An 18647-nucleotide genomic window follows, 5' to 3' on the forward strand; every position below is an offset into this window, starting at 1 on the left:
TCTGGGTGCTGGAACATGGTATTGCTGCCACTAGGAAGGGGACCTCTGGCTGGCTGGAGAGACACTCAATCTCTTTCATACCACCAGCTACAATAGCTTCAAGTCCTTGCCTGAATCTCTGAGCATGGAACAGCTGGGCCTGGAAGAGAACGGCTCCCCACAGGAAGTGGATGGCCCTGCTGCAGAAGATGCTGGGATGGCTGAGAGCCCTCACGGGATGCTGTCATTAAAGGAAGAGAGGACCCATGTGACCACTCAGCCGTAAGTAATTCAGGAGCACAAAATGCATGCCCTGTGAATATCCTGCACTAATTGGGGGGAGAGGGGAAGTGACCAGAGATTAATTTAAAGGGACAGCGCCAACTGACTGTAGGCCCAAAATTTCGGCTCTGTTAGAAGGGAGGGGAAATCGTTACAAAGCTTTTTTGTTATTTAAAAAATAAATGTCTATTAAAAACTGTTGTATTTTCATTTCTTTGTTTAAATGCCCTGTCGTGTTGGAAACCCAAAGGCTAAAGTGCAGGGCTTTATGTTCCTGCTAAACTGATCAGCTGTGAAATAGTTTATATTACTGGTGTTTGCCTTGCCATTGTTAGGGTTCAGAGGTAACACCCACAGGGGAATGGGGTAGTTCACGGCTGTCCGGGACTGTTGTTTCTCAGGAAGGTTGCACAGCATTACGTTGCATTTGAAAAGTTTTCTTTGCAGCCATGATGGCTAGACAGGTCCAGATTTTCAAAGGTGGCCACTGCTTCTGTGTGTCTCAATTATCTAGGGCCCTGTGTGGGACTGGAACCTGTAATTCCCTGTCATTTCATCTAGTGCTTCTCCTGAGATCTCTGCAAATCAGCCCTTTGTTGTTCCTCAGTATTTCATGGGGAGAGAGAGAGAGATTTGAAACAAATAGCCTTCACAGCATGCAAGATCTTTAAGCATAAAAAGGGAAAAAGTAATGTCGAAAATTTATCCCCGTGAATCATCCATCCCACAAACTGACTCCATAGGATTGGCGAGTCAGGAGTTTTGTTAAACCCTCTGCAAAATGCTTGCATTTTAGGTGCTCAAATGGACTTGCTTACTGATTGGATTGGATTGTATTGTGGTAGTGCCTCTGAGCCCAGTCATGGAAGAGGGACGCCATTGTGCTAGGCTGTACAGACACAGAACAGAAAGATGCTCTCTTCCCCAAAGAGCTCACAATCTGAATTGCCTCTGGATGCTCTCGAGTTCGGCTCCCAAAATCAGTGGTCACTTTTGGAAATTTTTCACCTTCATTTTTTTTTTTTTTAAATGAAATCTTCAATGTTGCAGAAATTGAGGGTAGCAGCAGGGCAGTGTTAGGATGGTGTATTGGCCAGTATGGACTCAGTCTAACCCCACTACATGCTGTTCTGCTGTGTTACATTTACCAGGGTATTTTGTCTGGGTGTCTGGGGGTGGCCTAAATAAGAAGTGAGTCCCACTTTCGCTTTACTCGGGTAAAATGTAATAAACCAGGCGCACAAAGACGCATTCTTTCTCTATCTCTCCAAGTCACAAGCAGAACAAAGGAGCCTTCAGCTATTTCTTACCCCGCTTTGGAGGGCAAGCTGGCTGCGGAAGCAAAGAGGACTCTGTCCCCCAGGGGCGAGCCCATTGCAGAGTAAATAATGAGGAGAAGGAGGGCGAGGCCAAGAGGAGGAAGAAATGGGGGTGGGAAGGGGGGAAGAAAACTGAGCATGCAAACTTGAACACATTCTACTGACTAGGAGAGAACCAAGAAACTGAGGCTTTGGCTGTTTACTTGTATCATGTCTGTAAGGCACTCAGAGACCACAGTAAAAGCCCAAACTGTGCCAGGAGCTGTACATATGTAAAGGAAGATGCCGTCCCTGCCCTGAATAAAGCTCACAAGCTAAGGTATAAATCCACCCATCTGGTTGCTGACTCCCCACATCATTGCAATACACACGTGTAGGCCCTGGGGCCTGTGATTTACGGTGCTTTTCCTCACCGGGGCCAGACTCTCAGCAGAGTGCTGCATAGAGCTGGTCAGAGAGGTTCCTAGGAAACACCTTTTTGTCTGACTTCGCTGGTTGCTGGAAATCAACATGTTTCGCAGAGACGGTTGCGATGCCAACAAAGTTCCAACAGCCCAGTCTGTCGAGAGGTGTGTGTGTGAGTGAAATGGAATCCTGCCTGGTTTCCTGCCAGCGCGCCCACCCGGCTCCTCAGCAGCCTAGGGCTTCCAAGTCTCTGGGGGCAGCCCTCCAGTCAGAGCACCCTGGAATCGGGGCTCCCAGGAACAGCCCACAGGGGTAGTGGTCTCCCATCCTTTTGTGGAGCACTCTGATTTTCATTTCGATTCGGAACTGACCCAGATTTCGACTCTGGAAATCCTCTGGGAACCGGCCGGACCTTTCTCCACCCAGCTCTCGCGGTGCAGCCTTGGGCATGGAAGCAGACACCTGACTAGCTGGGCACCTGGTGGGCCTGACTCTGCTCCCATTGAACGATGTTGACAGCAACAATGGGGGCATCGCCACTGGTTCCAGTGGGAGCAGGTGCAGGCCTATTGTGCCGTGTAGGTTCAGTGCTCCCCGAAAGCTCCCTGAGCCGCTGCTGGCAGGAACTGTGAGATGGCGGGCGGCTGTGCCCCTGGACCTGGTGGTGCTGCAGGGACTGGGAGACCAGATGGCAGCAGAGCTATGACAAGGGGGCACTGCCCCATCTTGATGGAGGGTTCTGACTGGTGGTGCTTTCTCACCCTAACAGGCAGCCCCTGGAGAGGAGGTCGCACGCCCTGCAGCCAGGGGAACGCCGGCAGCTGGTCAGGAAGAGCAGTCGCTTGTCCTCTGTCCAGGGCGAGGAGTCCCTCCCTCGGAACATGGCTATTAAAGCCAGGCCCCAGGATGCAATCCCCAAGCCGTCCTTCGGGGAGCAGCAGGAGACACTATCCCGCCAGAGCACCATGGTGGGCAGCGCCATTTCTGAGCACCTTCCGCAGAAGCCTTTCCGTCAGGCAAAATCCTCCCGGTCCGAGGTAAGCGCCCAGAAGGGTGAAATGGAGGGCAGGGCTCCCATCTACTCAGGGTCACTAAATTTGGGGCACAGATCCAGAAGCTATTTCTGAAAATAAGGCCCTATGTATACAGAAATTGCCTTCTCAGCTGCTGAAATGCAGCCATCTCTGGTGTGTGGTCCACCGCAGCTGTTTAACAGCACACTGGAACACCACCCAGCAGGTTCTTAGGAAGGAAGGGAAGGATCATTTCCATGTTTGAAGCTGCAGGAGAGTTTGCCAGGGCAGAATGCAATTCTCCAGCGTGGAATATGGCCCGTTGCCTGTGGAGGTAACACCCTGATTCCTGCAGAATGGACCATGGGGTTTAGTTTAATGACCATGTGCTTCAGAACTTCAGTCTTCTTTCTCCCATAAAAGACAATGGCTCCAGCAACGTAGCACCCCCTAACACCATGCTGAGGCATTTATTCAGTGCTGATTACGAGGGAGGAACACCACTTACTGATTGACCAGCACCATCCACCAATATGCTTGTACTTGGTGGTCTCCCTTCCAGCTACAGACCAGCTCGGCCTGGTCACATGGCCAGCATCCCTTGTGTTGATCTGAACTGGATCAAGTTTCCCTTTGTTGCAGGATCAACGCATCGTGTCTCCAGAGACGGACAGCGGGTTTGTGGGGTCAGAGGCCAGCAGGGTGTCCCCGCTGACGCGCACCCCGGAGCATCGCCCCTCTCGCACTGCGTATGGACCCTTGTCTCTCTTCTCCCCGCTCCAGCTCCTATGACCTGCCCTCGTCCCCTCTCCTGCCCTGGGGGGGCTGATAAAAAGGGTCCAGGGCTGAAGGAATGTGTGATGTGATGGAGCCTATGGATGGGGAGGAGGCTAAGTATATGGGGCCCAGTGGGGGTTGGTGATTGGTGAATGGGGGTGAGAGAAAACGGGAGGGACTAGAGCAGATGATCAGACTGGGGGAGAGGCGCATGAGGAAGTGGCGTGAATGGGGTGCATGGGGTGAGCAGTGAATTGGGGACTAAGGTGAATGGGGCGAGGGGGTCTGGAGCACATGGAATGGCAAAGGGGATGGTTAGTGAACAGGGGGAGGGTAGTTACAGAATGTGTGGGCTGAGCAGTGGCTGGGACAGGGGTGCCAGGAAAGACTTACGAAGGAAGAGACCAGAGGAAACCAGCCAGATGGGTGAAGCGCAGTAGCAGCCGGGTTGGTGATAGAGTCCCTCAGTGAGGCCTGTGTGTTTGCCTTGTTCCCAGGACCCCCGGCATGCTGGGAAGATCTGGCCCCACATCCAGCCCTGCTGCCCTTCACACTTCCCTGCGGAAAGAGGCAGCCCCCCTGCCGTCGGAACAGGAACTGCTGGGCATGTACACCTCCGCCAGCCAGGCGCCCCCCAGAGGCAGTGCCCGGAGACACAGCCTGCCCCGGGGCAGCCCCTCCCCAATCAGCTCCCCTCCCCAGTGGACAAACAGCATCACCAGCGAGGTGGGACCAGACGCAGACATCAGTGAGTAGAAAGCGCCCATCACCTGGGTGTCTGGGCACCTCCAGCATGAGACACGCATTGTTTCCTGTAGGGGGCAGAGTTCTCCTCCCGTCTTCCTACAGTGAGAGGAGCTGCTGCTGATACAAACAAAAAATATCAAATTTTTTTTTTAGAACATTTTCCATTCCCCCCCCCCACCTATCTCATGGTTTTCAAAAATTATTTTTAGTTTAAAAAAATCGTGTTTTGAAAACCAAAATTTGGGGGGATTTGGTGTTTCAATAGAAAACTGGGAAAACATGGCCCAAAATGAAACTTTTCCACCCAAATTTTCATTTTTGATCTAAAAGATTTGGACCAGTGCTAGTCATTCCCGTGTGCCTGCTTGGGAAATGGTGCTTTAAAGGGGGATGATGGGGCTCAGACAGCCAGGGAGAGAGACATAAGAAAAGCCCACAGAGAGTATCCACTTCCACATCGCTTGGGGGAGCTGTATTGGTCCCCCAAATTAAGGCTGTACCAGCTAGTGACCTCTCCTCACCCTCAATTCCCATCACCCAGAGATCTCTCGCCCCCTCATACCCACAGCCTTTGGACACAGGTTCTGTGATTTGGCTTGAAGTTTGCTCACAGGCAGACTAGATTTCAGGGCTCCCAGAATCTTAAATCCTCCCTTTGGTTTATGGCCTGAGACAAATCCAGCCTGTGGCCCCTTTTTCCTCAGGCGCATGGTTCGGAGGGAAACCGGTAATGTACCGGGGAGCCTCCATCACCCAGTCGGTTGACTCACTCAGTCCTGTTCCTTTGACAGTGGGTGGCTCTGGAGACTGGACATGGGAAATGGAGCCTTTCACTTCCTGGGTACTGGTTCGAATGCCGCTCAAGCTGATAGTGACTAACCTGGCTATTGGGTGACCTGGGTGAAATGAGTTTGGGAAGGTCTCATTCCAGTGAGCAGAGGTCCACAGTGCATGTGTTGGCAGAGAGGTCAAGGACTGACTGGACCATGGAGACTGAATCCTCTCCCACCTAGAGCCACCTTAGCGGGGAGGGAAGGTGTCTGGGTCAGGTCCAGGTCGCCGGTGAAATAAACGGAGGCACCCAAAGGTCTCGGCCATTTAACGTCTGGCACTGTCTCCTTATGTCCCCAGCTCACACGGACTCCGAGGCAGAGGGGCACAGCAGGGCCAGCACTTCTGATCACCGTCCCAGCAAAACTAGACGCCCACCCAGCTCCACCACCACATCACCTTCCCCAGTTCGGGCTCACCACGGCCTTCTGGGCTCCCGCGTGGAACGAGAGTGAGTGTGAACTCGGCTTCGGGGGCAGGGCTGTGTCAGCAACAGCAGCCACTTTCCCTGGCCCTTTGGGGTACCAGCATCTGCTGCAGGGATGGGCTGCTGGGGTGAGACCAACAGCCCCTCTGCACCTTTGGCTGTGCACGAATCTTTGCAGCATTTCTCCATTGTGGTGACCAGCCTCCTCAGTGGCAGCTCCATCTCTGAGCCCGGCTGCTGCGGTCCTAGGCTGTAAGAGCCCTGAATTGATCTCCCAATGGAGCATTATGACGTGAATATGTGACACTAAGTCACACCCTGGGCTCTCTGTCAGTGGTGTCAACTCTGCAATCCCTGGAGCTGTCCTCTCGGGAAAGAGCTTTGTATCCAGCACTGTCATTAGATTTCCCTGGAGCGTCATTAGCTCCCAGCGAGCCAAGCGGCCCCCGATCATGGCGGGGGGGGGGGGGGAGGGCTTGTTTATCTGCTTGCTCTGAGCAGGGGAGGTCTGGGAGGGTGGGGTGTTCTGCCCGTTCTGTGCCCTCTCCTTGCATAATGTCAGCAAACATTTCTGAGAGCGTTGCTAGGACGCTGTCTCTCTCCGACGCGAGTGTGGCAGGGGTGGGGCCGGGAGGAAACTGCGCTGGTTTCTGTGCATGGAGGACTAGGGACGTTTTTAAAGCTCCTGGGGAGATCCGAGCACTCCGCGTCTTAAAGTGCCCACCCCAGGCGAGATCCCTTATCTCCAGTCTCCACCCTGCTCTAGGACTGGTTTATACTGGGCTGATGGAATGGTTCCAGCGCATGTTGCTTTAGAAAGGCCGCTCACTTGTTTCCTTGGGCTCAGACGTGCTGAGAGGGACCAGGCCTTGGGACGGGCAGGCTGGGAACCTCGGTACAATAGATCTCTCCCATGGGAGTGAATCCAGAGGCAGCTCCCCTTCCCTCGTGGAGATGAGAGATCTCAAAGCCACAGGAGGCCGCCTCACCAATACGGGGGTGTCACTGGAGCTGGCTAGCCGGAGGGAGGAAGCGGAGAAACACTCGATATGACAGCGCCAATCCTGCCCTTCTCCACCATGTGCGTATCGCTCCGATTTGTGTGGCCTCAGCGTGGGGGCTGCACCCCGTACGCAGGCCGCCCCCTGGGTCAAGGCAGAGACCATCCAACTCATTTCACCATCACCACAGCGAGGCCAGGTCGGAGGCTTATTCTAGCAGGTGGATACTAGCCCCTCGGTCAAAGGCTTTGCAGTGTCTGGGACTGGGAAGCAGAGTGGGGCCAGATCGGATCCTGCTGGGCAAACCAGGGACAAAGTGGTCTTTGGAGGCAGCTGTTCTAGGAGTGCGTAACCAGGGGGAGGATCCCGCACAGTGAGTCCCGGGCTATACAGCAAAGTCAGGGCAGCCTCTGTGATCGCTGCCCCGGGGATGGGCTGTAGCAAGAGCAGATTGGTGGGAAAGGGTCAGGGAGTTCCCATCACCCTCGCTAGCCGAGTGGTTGGGTGGAGCTGTGAGCTGGACTGAAAGCTTTTAGTTCAATGCAGGTGCCTTCCGTAGCTAGGGGGATAGAGCCAGGAGAACTGGCCTCTCTTGAGGCAAACTGTGATCTGGTTCGCCTCGCTGTCCCTCTGCTCACTGCCTGGCTGCCTCATTTCAGCCTGGCAGGTAAAGTGTTAACGCTCGTGTCACTCACGAGAGGAGGGAGGGGAATGACAGAGTAAGAAACCTGCCCCCTCTGCTCTCTCACAAACCTGCGTCTGGTTAGACCCCGATTGGAGCCAGACCTTTGCCCAGCTTGGGGCGAGAAGAGCCTGGGGCAGTCTGAGGTTTCCAGAACCTTGCAAACTATTTCAGTGGGGTTGGCAAACCTAGTGTGAATTCCCAAACCTTTCTCCTTGTTGTTTTAATTTGACGCGGCTGGATCCTCAGCTGGCGTAAATCAGCATCGTCGCTGATGTGGGGCGACACCAGTTTACACTGGCTAAGGATCTGGACCCTGGTGTTTATTTCCCTGAGGGTGATTATGTATTTGCCTAGCTAAAGGGCAGCAGCTTGTGCTGTGCATTAGGGATAACGGGGCCACCCCCGAAAGCTGAGCTGACATCAGTAGGTGTCCTGCATCCTGTAATGAAGTGGACAGTGTGTGTCTGCGCCCCACTGCCTCCTACTGGGTGGAGTCAGCACTGCTTGGGGTTGTCTCCGATCCCATCCTGCTGCTGGAGATTCTCCTTCAGCTCCGCTGGCAGGGCCATGTGCTTTTTGGAGCAGGGAGATCCGAGTCCTTCCCCCACTGTCGCCATGAAGATCTGAGAGACGTTGTGATGTGCAGCTTAGTGACACGTCAGAGAGGCCTGAGGTGGCCACGGATTTCAATGAACATTGAACCCAAGATTATGAGTAGGCTGGAATTGACCAGTCAAATTTGCGTCGCCTTAGTCTGGGTAACTTCTTTGGTATTTCTAGCCCACTCCCTGCTATGCTGTATGGGGCTCAAATAGGAAGGAGAAAGCGTTGATCTCGCTGCGTCTCCTGCAGCTATCTGGTGAGAGAGCCAGTTCCCGGGAGGTTTCGTACCTGCCTTTGCAGAACCCAGAGGCCCAGCTCATTTGGAGAAGGCTCCATGCTTCCAGAGTGTATCCAGCCTGAACCTCCACGTGGTTTGAGGTTCTCCTGTCGCCGCTCACAGGACACGTTCCATTGTGGAACCTTCAGGCCAAGATTGTCAAAAGGGACTAGTGATCTGGGTGCCCGGCCTGAGTGCCTTAAAGGGGCCTGAGTTGCAGTGGCCGGGTGTGGAGCATTGTCTGAAAACCAGACCCCTGTAGGGCATCTCAAGAAAGACTAGGTGACACAATTCCTTAAGGAGAAGGGATCTTTCTAGTTCCCGTGGCAAAGCAAAACTAAAGGACGGGCACTCTCCAAAGGGAGGTGGTTAACCCTTTGGTGACCTGAAAAGAAAGCCACACGCTTCCCCTAAGCATACATGTGCCTGGCAGTCTGGAAAATGCCACCACAGTAAGTATTAATCCAGGCGTATTTTCCCCCCAGCTGCTATGGTAGCTAGCAGAGTAACGTAGCAGTTTAAACGTTCCTTCTGCAGCTGGCTGTCTTGTGCATTTAGTCAGAGGGGCTGAGTTTAGGGTTACCATACGTCCATTTTTTCCCGGACATGTCCGGCTTTTTGGTAATCAAACCCCCGTCCGGGGGGAATTGCCAAAAGCCGAACATGTCCGGGAAAAATACCGGCCGGGCACTTCCCCTCCCGGGCTCCAGCTGCTCTGCTCCGGCGGCGCAGGGTCCGGAGGCAAGGGGGCTGCCCGAAGCCCGAGCGCTACCGGCTTCACGGTTTGCCGGGCAGCCTCCAGACCCTGCGCCCCCGGCCGGGCGCTTCCCCTCCCGGGCTCCAGCTGCGCTGGGGAAGCGCCAGCCGGGGGCGCAGGGTCTGGAGGCTGCCCGGCAAACCGTGAAGCCGGTAGCGCTCGGGCAGCCCTTTTAGCGTGGCTGGGAGGGAGGAGGGGGAGTTAGGGCGGGGACTTTGGGGAAGGGGCGGGGAATGGGCGGGGGTGGGAAAGGGGCGGGGCCAGGGCCCGTGGAGTGTCCTCATTTTTTTTTTTTTTTTTAAATATGGTAACCCTAGCCGAGTTAGAATGTATAGACAAAAATATCAAATTTCCCGGCCAGCGCTGGAGCAGCACTGAATCAACTCCAGAGCCCAGAGAACCCGGCTGGGCACTGTGATCCCTAACGGCTTGAAATCTTTGCAGACGTTCAGAAAAGCTCCGTGTGTAAAGCCCATAGTTCCGCTCCTTCCCATTCTCCCCCAGGGTCCTCTCGAAAGCAAAACAGACCCTGCTTCCCTCCCATTATTCCCCGAGTGGAAGGGCTGCGGAAGAGCCCTGGGGAAGGAGGTCCCCTCTCTAGCCGCACAACTGATTCTGCTTGGGCAGCAGTGCAGGCTTCCCCCACCCTGCCCTCCCAACATGCCTCAATCGTCCATTTCCCCTCCAAAGGACAAACCCTGGGGGCAAAGGGGGCTCGTGGAGGGCAGCAATTCCGCCTTGGCAACGGTCAGGGTTTGCACGTTTGTTTTTGTTCCCCAGTGGAATGAACCCCAAACCTCGCAAACATTTTTGCGAAAACAGAATTGTGTCCAAGTGCCTGGTTTGGGATTGAAACCTGAGCGCTGGGCTGGGCTGGCGGGGTGAGTCAAGGCAGGGAAGGGGGGATGGTAGCCTGGTGGCCAGGGCGCAGGCCTGGGAGACCTGTGTTCAAGTCCCTGCTCTGGCTGATTCAAAGTAGAGTTTTTCGTCCCAGATCATCCTGGATTTCTCACCTCCTAAGCCAGTGCCCTAAACACCAAGCACCCTCTCCCCGCCCCATCACACACCCTCGAAAAGCTCAGGTTTCAACCCAAAACCCACTATCCGCACATGGCACATGAGCGAGTCAGGGACGGCCCTGGGTGCTTTGGTGGAAGCTGTTTTTGGTCCTCCCCCACTCAAAAGGCCTAAGCTAAACAACTGAAAAAAAACCCCAGGGATTTGGTGTCCCTGAACGTTGGCACTCAGAGCAGCTACCCCGGTCACCCATCTCTAAGGCCAGCCCCGGAGAGAGTCCACCTCTCTCGTTTCCTGACAGAAACATCGTCATAACCGATCCGTTGCCACAAAACATTTTGGCTTCGATGAAGCAGCACATTTTGGCAAAATGTCCTTGCATTGAAAATGTCCTGCCCATCTCCAGTGCTCATTCTTCATGGGTGTTCACTCCCTCCTGCTGATGGGGTCAGTGTGAGATGGATGCTGCTTCCCCGAGACTCACCATGTCCTTCTCCTGACCATTCGTGGTCATTGCAGCTTCCACGGGGCCTAATTGCTGGAGGCGATTGAGCTCCCAGAGCTCCAGTTAACTTCAGCTGGGTTTTTTTTTTAAATGGAGATATCCTATCTCCTAGAACTGGAAGGGACCCAGAAAGGTCATCGAGTCCAGCCCCCTGCCTTCACTAGCAGGACCAAAGTACTGATTTTGCCCCAGATCCCTAAGTGGCCCCCTCAAGGATTGAACTCTCAACCCTGGGTTTAGCAGGCCAGTGCTCAATCCACTGAGCTATCCCTCCCCCCCTTAGCTTAGGTGCTTAGCACCTCTAAACAATTAGGCCCCATGGCTCTTTTCACAGGAGGAGGCGTGTTACCCCATCTCCTGGCCTGTTTCCAGAGTAGCCAAGTACCTTCTGCTTCCATAAATTCCCCCATGGTCTCAGTTGAATACAGGAGTCTTCCTCATGTCTTGTCCTGCACCAGGGATGGCTGCACATCAGTGACTCCTGCATATCCATTTTAGACTGTGAAATGCCTTGGGAGCCTCTGACGTGGAAGACGGGGCTCATTGGGATTGGGCCGCCACGCTGGGTCACGTAGCTGTGGCACCATTAGCTTGCCCTGTAGTCAAACAGCAGAAGCCTCTGAAGGGAGACAACTTGGGTGCGGCCGCTGCCGCTGTTGGTGCATCCTGAAAGTACCTTCTAGGGTATGTCTGATGCCGATGGAGTCTCACGTCAATGTTGACATATGAGAATTCAGTCAACACTAAAGGTGACTACGGATACGCGAGGTCAGACCAATGCGAGAACCACAAACACAGTTACATGTGGGACAGACAAGATTGTCCATGACCATTGCAGGCTGCATCTTGCTTCACAACAGTTAACAGTGACAGGACAAATCTGCTGCCACCTTGCTCTGCTGTGGGCTGTTGCTTTCCAGCGGCTGGGGTCAACCTGACAGGCTTCCAAGTTTGACTTCAGTGTGTCTTTATATCGTTTGTACTGGTCACCAGGAGAACAGTGCTTTGCTTTAGCTGGCTATAAAATCTGGCCTTGGGTAAGCATCGTAAGCATGACTGCCCGATAGCTATTTAGTTTGGTGCGTCCCTCGACAGAGGCAGTGTGACGGCATTCCCAATGCAGAACTGGCGTGGGCTGTGCGATGGGGAATCCCACGCTCAATTATGGCATTCTGTGACAGCGTACTCCTTAGGTAGCAAAACTTCTCCACGGACCTGAGAAGAGCGTGGTTGATCTCCAGGACTGGGTCAACGTGCACGTCCCCTAGCACAGGCTGGTCCAGCACTTCGGATCGGAGTTGCGTTGCTGACTCAAGCTGCACTGGGATTAGATTCTAGTGGAAAATGTGTGCGCAGTTCCTGTCCCACTCTCTCATCCACGCGAGCCATGCGCGTACTGGTGCAGAATTGTAACGAGGAGAGCGACACACATGGATGCAGGTTTAAGTTCGGAGTTCCGTCTCTTAGCAAATGCTGTTGACCCCTCATGGTTTCGCCACCTTTCCAGAGTTCCTTTGGAAGGGCAATCCCGTGCCCCTCTAGGCTGTAACTGGCTACCGGTTTATTTGATTGCAGCCTGCATTCGCCATGTCCAGTACCATCTGTGGCATTTTACAGGGGCACCAGCTAGCTTGGGTGCCAATAGCTGGGAAGCCATGTCAGCTGCTTGAGTATTTACCCCAGGTCCTGGGTGGGTGGGGCTAGTCCATGCTGCCACTGCGTCACTGCTGTTGTTACTCACGCTAGCTTCGATCTACATTAAAGCTAGCTTCGGTGTGTCTACGCGCTGCAGTCACACCTCTTGGGAGACATGCCTATAGATGTGGTTACTTTTAACTCTCGAGTCTCCAGGGGGATGAGCAATGGTGTCCCTTCTGCAAGAGTCTGAGGAGCAGAGATGGGACTGGCCATGTGATTTCAGACAGGCGGAGAGAATGGAGTGTTCCCCATTTTCCTTCTGGATCGGACATTTTTCTTGTAACCTGCACTTATTAATCCTTTTTTCCCCTTCCTGTCCCAGCCAGGCCATCCGGGCTCTGCAGGACGAGGTCTCGCGGCTTCGGCAGCGGCTGGAGGAGAGTTTGCACCGATCCCGCAGCTACCCAGAGGGAAAGTCATCCCCACGCACCGCTAGGAGCAGGAAGCAGCCCGTGGGGAACGGCCCCTCAGTCCGGAACTCAGGCCCCTTTGGGTAGGTGCCAGTGTGCGGCATAACGTGGCCTTGTTGCCTATTGTGCCTTTCCTGCAAACTCTGCCAGCGGGAGTTCAGTGACATAGGCTGGCCGACAGCTGCCTCCTTCTCCGGTTCTCCCCGGTGCCCAGGGAGATTTCTGCCCCCCGGTGGAACTGACCTGTTTTCTGCTGAGACTTGCAGACATTACAGGGAGGCTGTTCCAGCCGGTGGGAGCTGAGTGAGGAGAAGGCTCTTGCTCCAGCAGTGGTGAGGGGGTGTGACAGGTTGGAGAGGAAGTAGTGCCAGGCAGGTGGAAGTGGGGAGTAGGGAACCCCAGGTGTGAGACAGCACAGGGGGGGTCCCAGCCTCGGCTGGCGCTTTTGGGGACACAGGGGCCGTATAGCTCCTGTCGAAGCTAGTGGGAGTTAGGCTCGTGTAATGCTGACCGAATCGGGCCCTTTATCGCACGGTGACGGGCCAGTAGCTCTGACAGGGGCCAGGTGGGGTGTGGGCCTTTTCCCATGCAGCTTTCTGGGAGACTGACAAGCTTCCCCTGGATCCTAGGAGTGGGCCAGGCTCATTTCACCCATGTGCAGAGCCACACGGACAGCCAGAGCCGCAGAGGGTGACAGATGATTGCGTTAGTGCCCTGAGTCCCCCCAGCAGTCCTGCCAGTCTCCCCACGGACCCCGTCTGCAGGCTGCTAAGCACATGGCAGCTCGTCCTCTCCATGCTTCAAGGCAGAGGCGGTGACTGTCACTCGGTGCAAGCAGAGCCCCCGTAGGGCCGGGTGGAGGGGGTGGTTAAAACCCCCTGCACCCAGAACCGGGGTGCTGAGCCCTCGACTTCACTCTGTGTCTGTCCCTTTCCCAGCGAATCCGCGGAGAGGAGCCCAGGTGAGTTTGGGGAGCCGGCTCCAGTGATCAAGCCAGCGAGGCGGGTGAGGTCGGCATCGCTCCCTCGGGATGGGCCTGAACGGGACCTCAGTAAGTAGACCCGTTGGAACCTACCCCCTCTGGGATCAACCCAGATCCAGGAGCAATTACTTGGGGGCAGCAGACTGCAGAGGCAGCAGGATCTGCTTTTCTGTCTTTGAATTCCCCCTCCTAAAAGGGATTTTCAGGCGCCCTTCCTATGCGTGCAGGAGGTGAGAATGGGCACTCTGTGGTGCACACAAGTGGGCACTGATACCAGCACCCTGGGAACGTTCGTGACAGGCAGGCTCACGCCCAGATCCAGCCCTCCTGACCTTTCGGAAAGCTGGAGTCTGGACCTGGATCCAAACTTGTGCCCAGCTCTTCACGGTCATTACCCTAGATCCTGTGGCGTTTCATTCACACGAGGGCCGGTGGTTGCTACAAGCGCAACTGTGGTTGCGCGACCCGCCTGCGACTCCCTCCTCTGACCTGGTGATGACAACACACGCTTGAGTCGGGTTCGCACCATGGCACCACACCTACCCCGCCCCCTAATAGCTCTTGTACCAGTGCATGCTGGGAGAGTGTGGTGTTTAGATGCTGCTTGTATTATTAGAACTGGGAGCACTGGCTGTTGGGAGTCTGAAAGGATGATACAACAGGGGGGAGGAGTGGAGGAGGCTGAGTGAGGGTTACAGAGTGTGCAGCAGCAGCTTGGAAAAGAGGTTTCCACTGTAAAAATAAAGTCCTGTTGAAGCTTGTTAGTACCTTGCCTGCTTGATACAACAGAGAGTCAGCTATCCCATAGTGCCTAGAGAACAGGCGCACGGAGCAGCACCCCCAGCACGCAGGGCAATGCACTCGCTGGTTAGAAACTCACTAGGGAGGTGTCTAGCAGACGTGACTGACCGTCTAATCGGGTGTTCTCGGTGTTCTGCAGCGTCGGAGTCAGACTGCCCCCCGCCGCGGGCTCGGGATGGGAAGCCCAGGACAAGTTTCTCCTCCAGGCAAAGCTCTCCGAGGCCGCTGACATTCAAGGGCCATTACACAGGTGGGTGAGCACGAACCAGGCCCTGCTCGGCCTTGGTGCCGCCTCTCTGGTAACACCATGGGCCACCCTGTGTTCTTAAACTGGATCTCCGCTCTCTGCCCCATGCACACGCTGACTTGATGTTGTGCTTACCAGGCAGGAGGGAGCTTCCTCTCCCAGCCATGTGAGCGCCACCGCTCAGTCCCCCCTCTCCCTCTTCCCAGCTGGGTGCCCTCCGCGAAGGGTGCTGAGCCAGCTCTTGTTGCATTCTGCAGGGACGCGCTACCACTTATCGGCCCCTGTGTCCCCAGAACGGAGGGAAGACATGGGCCCCACTTCCTGCCTCCATTGCCAAGGGACCAGGACACAAGCTGGTAAATATCCCATCTGCTCATCTTGGGCCAGACCCCAAGGAATCACACCTCGGAGCTGCTTTACTTAGTATTTACAACCTGTAAAATAACAAGATTTTGCACTTCATTAGTGTCTGCTCCCTGAGATTTCTGAGGGCTTCGCAAATACCCACTAACGAAACCATTAGTTACTTAAGGCCTGAACCAATGAAATAACGAAGCCTCACACCACCCTGATGAGAGAGCTGCAGAGATCATGCAGATGTGTTTTGGGTGGAATGCGCTCTGAGAGTGGTGAGAGGGACTCAGAGCCAACCTCGGGGTGGAGGGACCTCCTTCGTACTGGAAAAGGTAGGAGCCGGCTCCCTCTGCTGATTGTGCAGAAGCAGGACTGGCCAGTAGCCACTCTGACCGTGAGATTTGCAGATATTGGGTTAGGCTGTATCCCTACCACAAGAGAGCAGGCTAGTACAGATCAAAGCATGCGGCGTCCTACACTGCTGGACTGTTAACTCAGCCCAGTTGCACATATGTCGCTTGCTCTCTCCTTTGTTACATGTGACCCTGTGGATGTTGTTCATTATTACGGAAGCACCCCACATAATCGACAGGATGGGTGACATTGCCAAGATTAGGGTGACCAGATAGCCCCTGTGAAAAAACGGGACGGGGGTGGGGAGTAATAGGCGCCTATATAAGAAAAAGTCCCCAAAAACGGGACTGTGCCTTTAAAAATGGGACATCTGGTCACCCTAGTCAAGATGAGGCTGTCAGATCAGCCTTAATCCTTGGATTTTTCTGGCCTTTGTTACAATCTTGCAGTTTTCCCATTGTGCCAAAGCCAGTTGTTATGGTTCGCAAGCTCTGTGTTATAACCTGCTTTGTTCGTCTTGTTTCCCAATGCTAGCAGCAGACGGCCCATAAAGAAATGACCAGCTTTCCGGACTAGCAGCCGCCTGTATTGAACCATTTAACTTGGCTAAAGATTAACTTGCATTTAGCACCCAGCATTTTGAGTACATTGCATGCAAGTTGTGATCCCCTCAGGTGCTTTGCCTGAATTTTTGCACATCCGAGGCTGTTTCCCTGCAGCTGCTGAGGGCGCAGTCCTGTCGCTGATAGGACCCCACAGCTGAGCTAAAGGGGTACGGTTCCATTTGCATGTTGTGACCCAGCATTCTTTGCAATCAACTTTTTTTTTTTTTTTTTAAGTTTTACTTTCTGCAAATTGCCTTAATCCAAACAGCCTGAAACCTCCTATGTACTTCTACTGCCGTTTGGAGTTTAGATCTTTGTGGAGTTACTTTACTCACTGTTTGTCCTCTGTGTTTTTTAGGCAATGCATCATCCGGGGACACCGTGAGACCCGCTCAGCATAGCACTCCAAGGAAGACGCACTGTCCAACCTGCAACGGGACCAGGAGCACCCCTGTTTCTAAAACCAGGGACAAAGCAGCACATGGTGGGTGACCAGTTTGCTCTGTTTGAATGTTTCTGTTCCATGACGAGCTGCTCTGCGTGAGGAGTGACCCTGGTGAATGGTTCCCATCTAGCAGAGGGACATACTGGCCAAGGCCACACTGAAAGCTGAATTCAAAACTCTGCCGTTCCAAAAAGGAGTGTCTGCAGAGGATAGCAGTAGAGAAGCTCCCAGCCACGCTAGTTCCAGGTTCAGCCAGCTGGAGTTGCTATAGGTAATGGAATTGGAGTGCTGGCTATGGCGCACAGCTGCTGCAGCGCCAGCCTCTGCCAGTAGGAGTCACTGTAGGTAATAGTATTGGCACGCTGGCTGTATCTCACAGCTGCTGCAGTGGCTGGGAGGGAATGGAGTGCTGTCTGGGAGAGCTCAGAGGCGTCCGCGTAAGGACTGGAGCACTGACAGTGGAGGGCCTGACACTTGCTGCAGTTGCAGATCCCAGGGCAGGGTTTTCCAGCACAGCGGCTTGCAGGTGTGATTCATCCCAGGGAGTTATTCCAGTAGATTGAGGGGTGCATCCCCTGCCCTCTCTTTGTCCTCAGGCCAAACTCGCCCCTGGAGTCAGTAGCATAGCACCAGGGATGGAAGTAGCCTCGTGGGTTTCCTGTCCATTCATGCCGAATACCAGGGTGTCTCTTACCGTGTGTCGTTCTTCTCCACAGCGACAGGCCGCGGCACAGAGAGCGCCTCACCTCAAGGCTCCGGCCTCAGTCACAAACCCGAGAAGCCGCAGCAGCCTGGCCTCTGGTACCTGGCGGCCCCACCCCCTGGCACAGCTGTCAACTACATCCCAACAGTGCCCCTGGTGCCTTACTCGCCCTCTGTGCTGTAAGAGCGGCCCACGCCACGTTGGTTGGGGTTACCATGGGGAGGGGTGTTCAGAGTTTCCTTCTGGGATTGTGGGAGGCAGCCTAGGATCTCTAGGGCCAAAGCAGAGCCTGTGGAGGGGAAAGATAGTCCAGCGGTTAGGGCGCTAAGTTGGGACTTGGGAGAATGGTTTTGGTTCCCTGCTCTTCCACAGATATCCTGCGTGACCTTGGTCAAATCACTTAGGCCCAGATTTTTAAAGCTATTTAGGTATTGCTCCACGCAGCGTTGCCAAGCCTAAGTGATTTAGGCACTTAGGAGCTTCATCTGGAGCGGTGTGTCCCCTTTTGGGCACCACATTCTAAGAAAGATGTGGACAAACTGGAGAGAGAACAGAAGTGATAGGTTTGGAAAACCTGACCTCTGAGGAAAGGATACAAAAGGGGGCACGTTAAGTCTAGAGAAGAGAAGGTTGAGGGGGGCATAAGCCTTCCAATATGGAAAAAGTTGTTATAAAGAGGACAGTGATCAATTGTTCTCCAGGTCCACTGAGGGTAGGACAACAAGTAGTCAGCTTAGTTTCCAGCATGGAAGATTCAGGTTAGATATTAGGCAAAACTTTCTAACTCTGAGGGTAGTTCAGCTCTGGAACAGGTTATGGAACCCCCAGGGTTTGGAGAACAGGTTGGACAAACGCCTGTCAGGGATGATCTAGGTTTGCTTGTTCCTCCCTCAGCGCACTGTCTTTAGTCTTTGTTGTTGTTTTTTTCCAGCTACTGTTCTCCACCAGCACCTACCTCAGTCCCTGGCCCAGATGGCCTGCCTGCCCATTACTCCAGCCCGTACAGAGTGGCGGAGCTGAAGCCCTGGGCCACCCGGCAGCAAGCCCATGGTCACCACCACTCCCTGATGCTTGACTTTGACGACCTGGAGGACCTCAACTGGTCCCTGAGCCGGGCCATGGAAGCCGCCAAGAGCATGAAGTTCACCACCAAGCAAATGAACAGGTCGCTGACCTCTGAACTGAGCAAGGCCAGGTGCCTGAGAGGATCCTGCCTCTTCTGACAGAACCTGGGGGCGGCTTCCTCTGGGGCCTGGCGGGAACAGTTTGAGCCGGCAGGCTGAGCCTCTCCAAACATCTGGAGATAAGCCCCCCAGCAAACATCTGGGGAACTGATTTGCCAAAGAATGACTAGACTGTCCCTCAGCTTCCCCCTCCTTCCCGTGGGGCTGCAGAGCCGTCCGCCGGCGCCTGAGGAGCCTGT

The 18647-nt window shown here is 54.4% G+C and overlaps 1 protein-coding gene across 1 annotated transcript in view; it reads left to right on the forward strand.

Annotated features, from left to right (window-relative positions):
* The window catches only part of AKNA (AT-hook transcription factor), a 41825-nt gene extending 23378 nt beyond the window's left edge, over positions 1-18447 (forward strand). The window contains exons 10-21 of the mRNA XM_065418910.1: positions 88-261; positions 2755-3022; positions 3641-3747; positions 4273-4523; positions 5654-5804; positions 12646-12816; positions 13672-13784; positions 14656-14766; positions 15021-15119; positions 16435-16560; positions 17238-17403; positions 18156-18447. Of these exons, the coding sequence (XP_065274982.1) occupies positions 88-261; positions 2755-3022; positions 3641-3747; positions 4273-4523; positions 5654-5804; positions 12646-12816; positions 13672-13784; positions 14656-14766; positions 15021-15119; positions 16435-16560; positions 17238-17403; positions 18156-18447 (2029 nt within the window). The remainder of the gene's footprint in view (positions 1-87; positions 262-2754; positions 3023-3640; positions 3748-4272; positions 4524-5653; positions 5805-12645; positions 12817-13671; positions 13785-14655; positions 14767-15020; positions 15120-16434; positions 16561-17237; positions 17404-18155) is intronic.
* Positions 18448-18647: the final 200 nt, after the last annotated feature.

Source organism: Emys orbicularis, chromosome 18 (assembly GCF_028017835.1).
Source record: "Emys orbicularis isolate rEmyOrb1 chromosome 18, rEmyOrb1.hap1, whole genome shotgun sequence".
NCBI classification, from domain to species: domain Eukaryota; kingdom Metazoa; phylum Chordata; order Testudines; family Emydidae; genus Emys; species Emys orbicularis.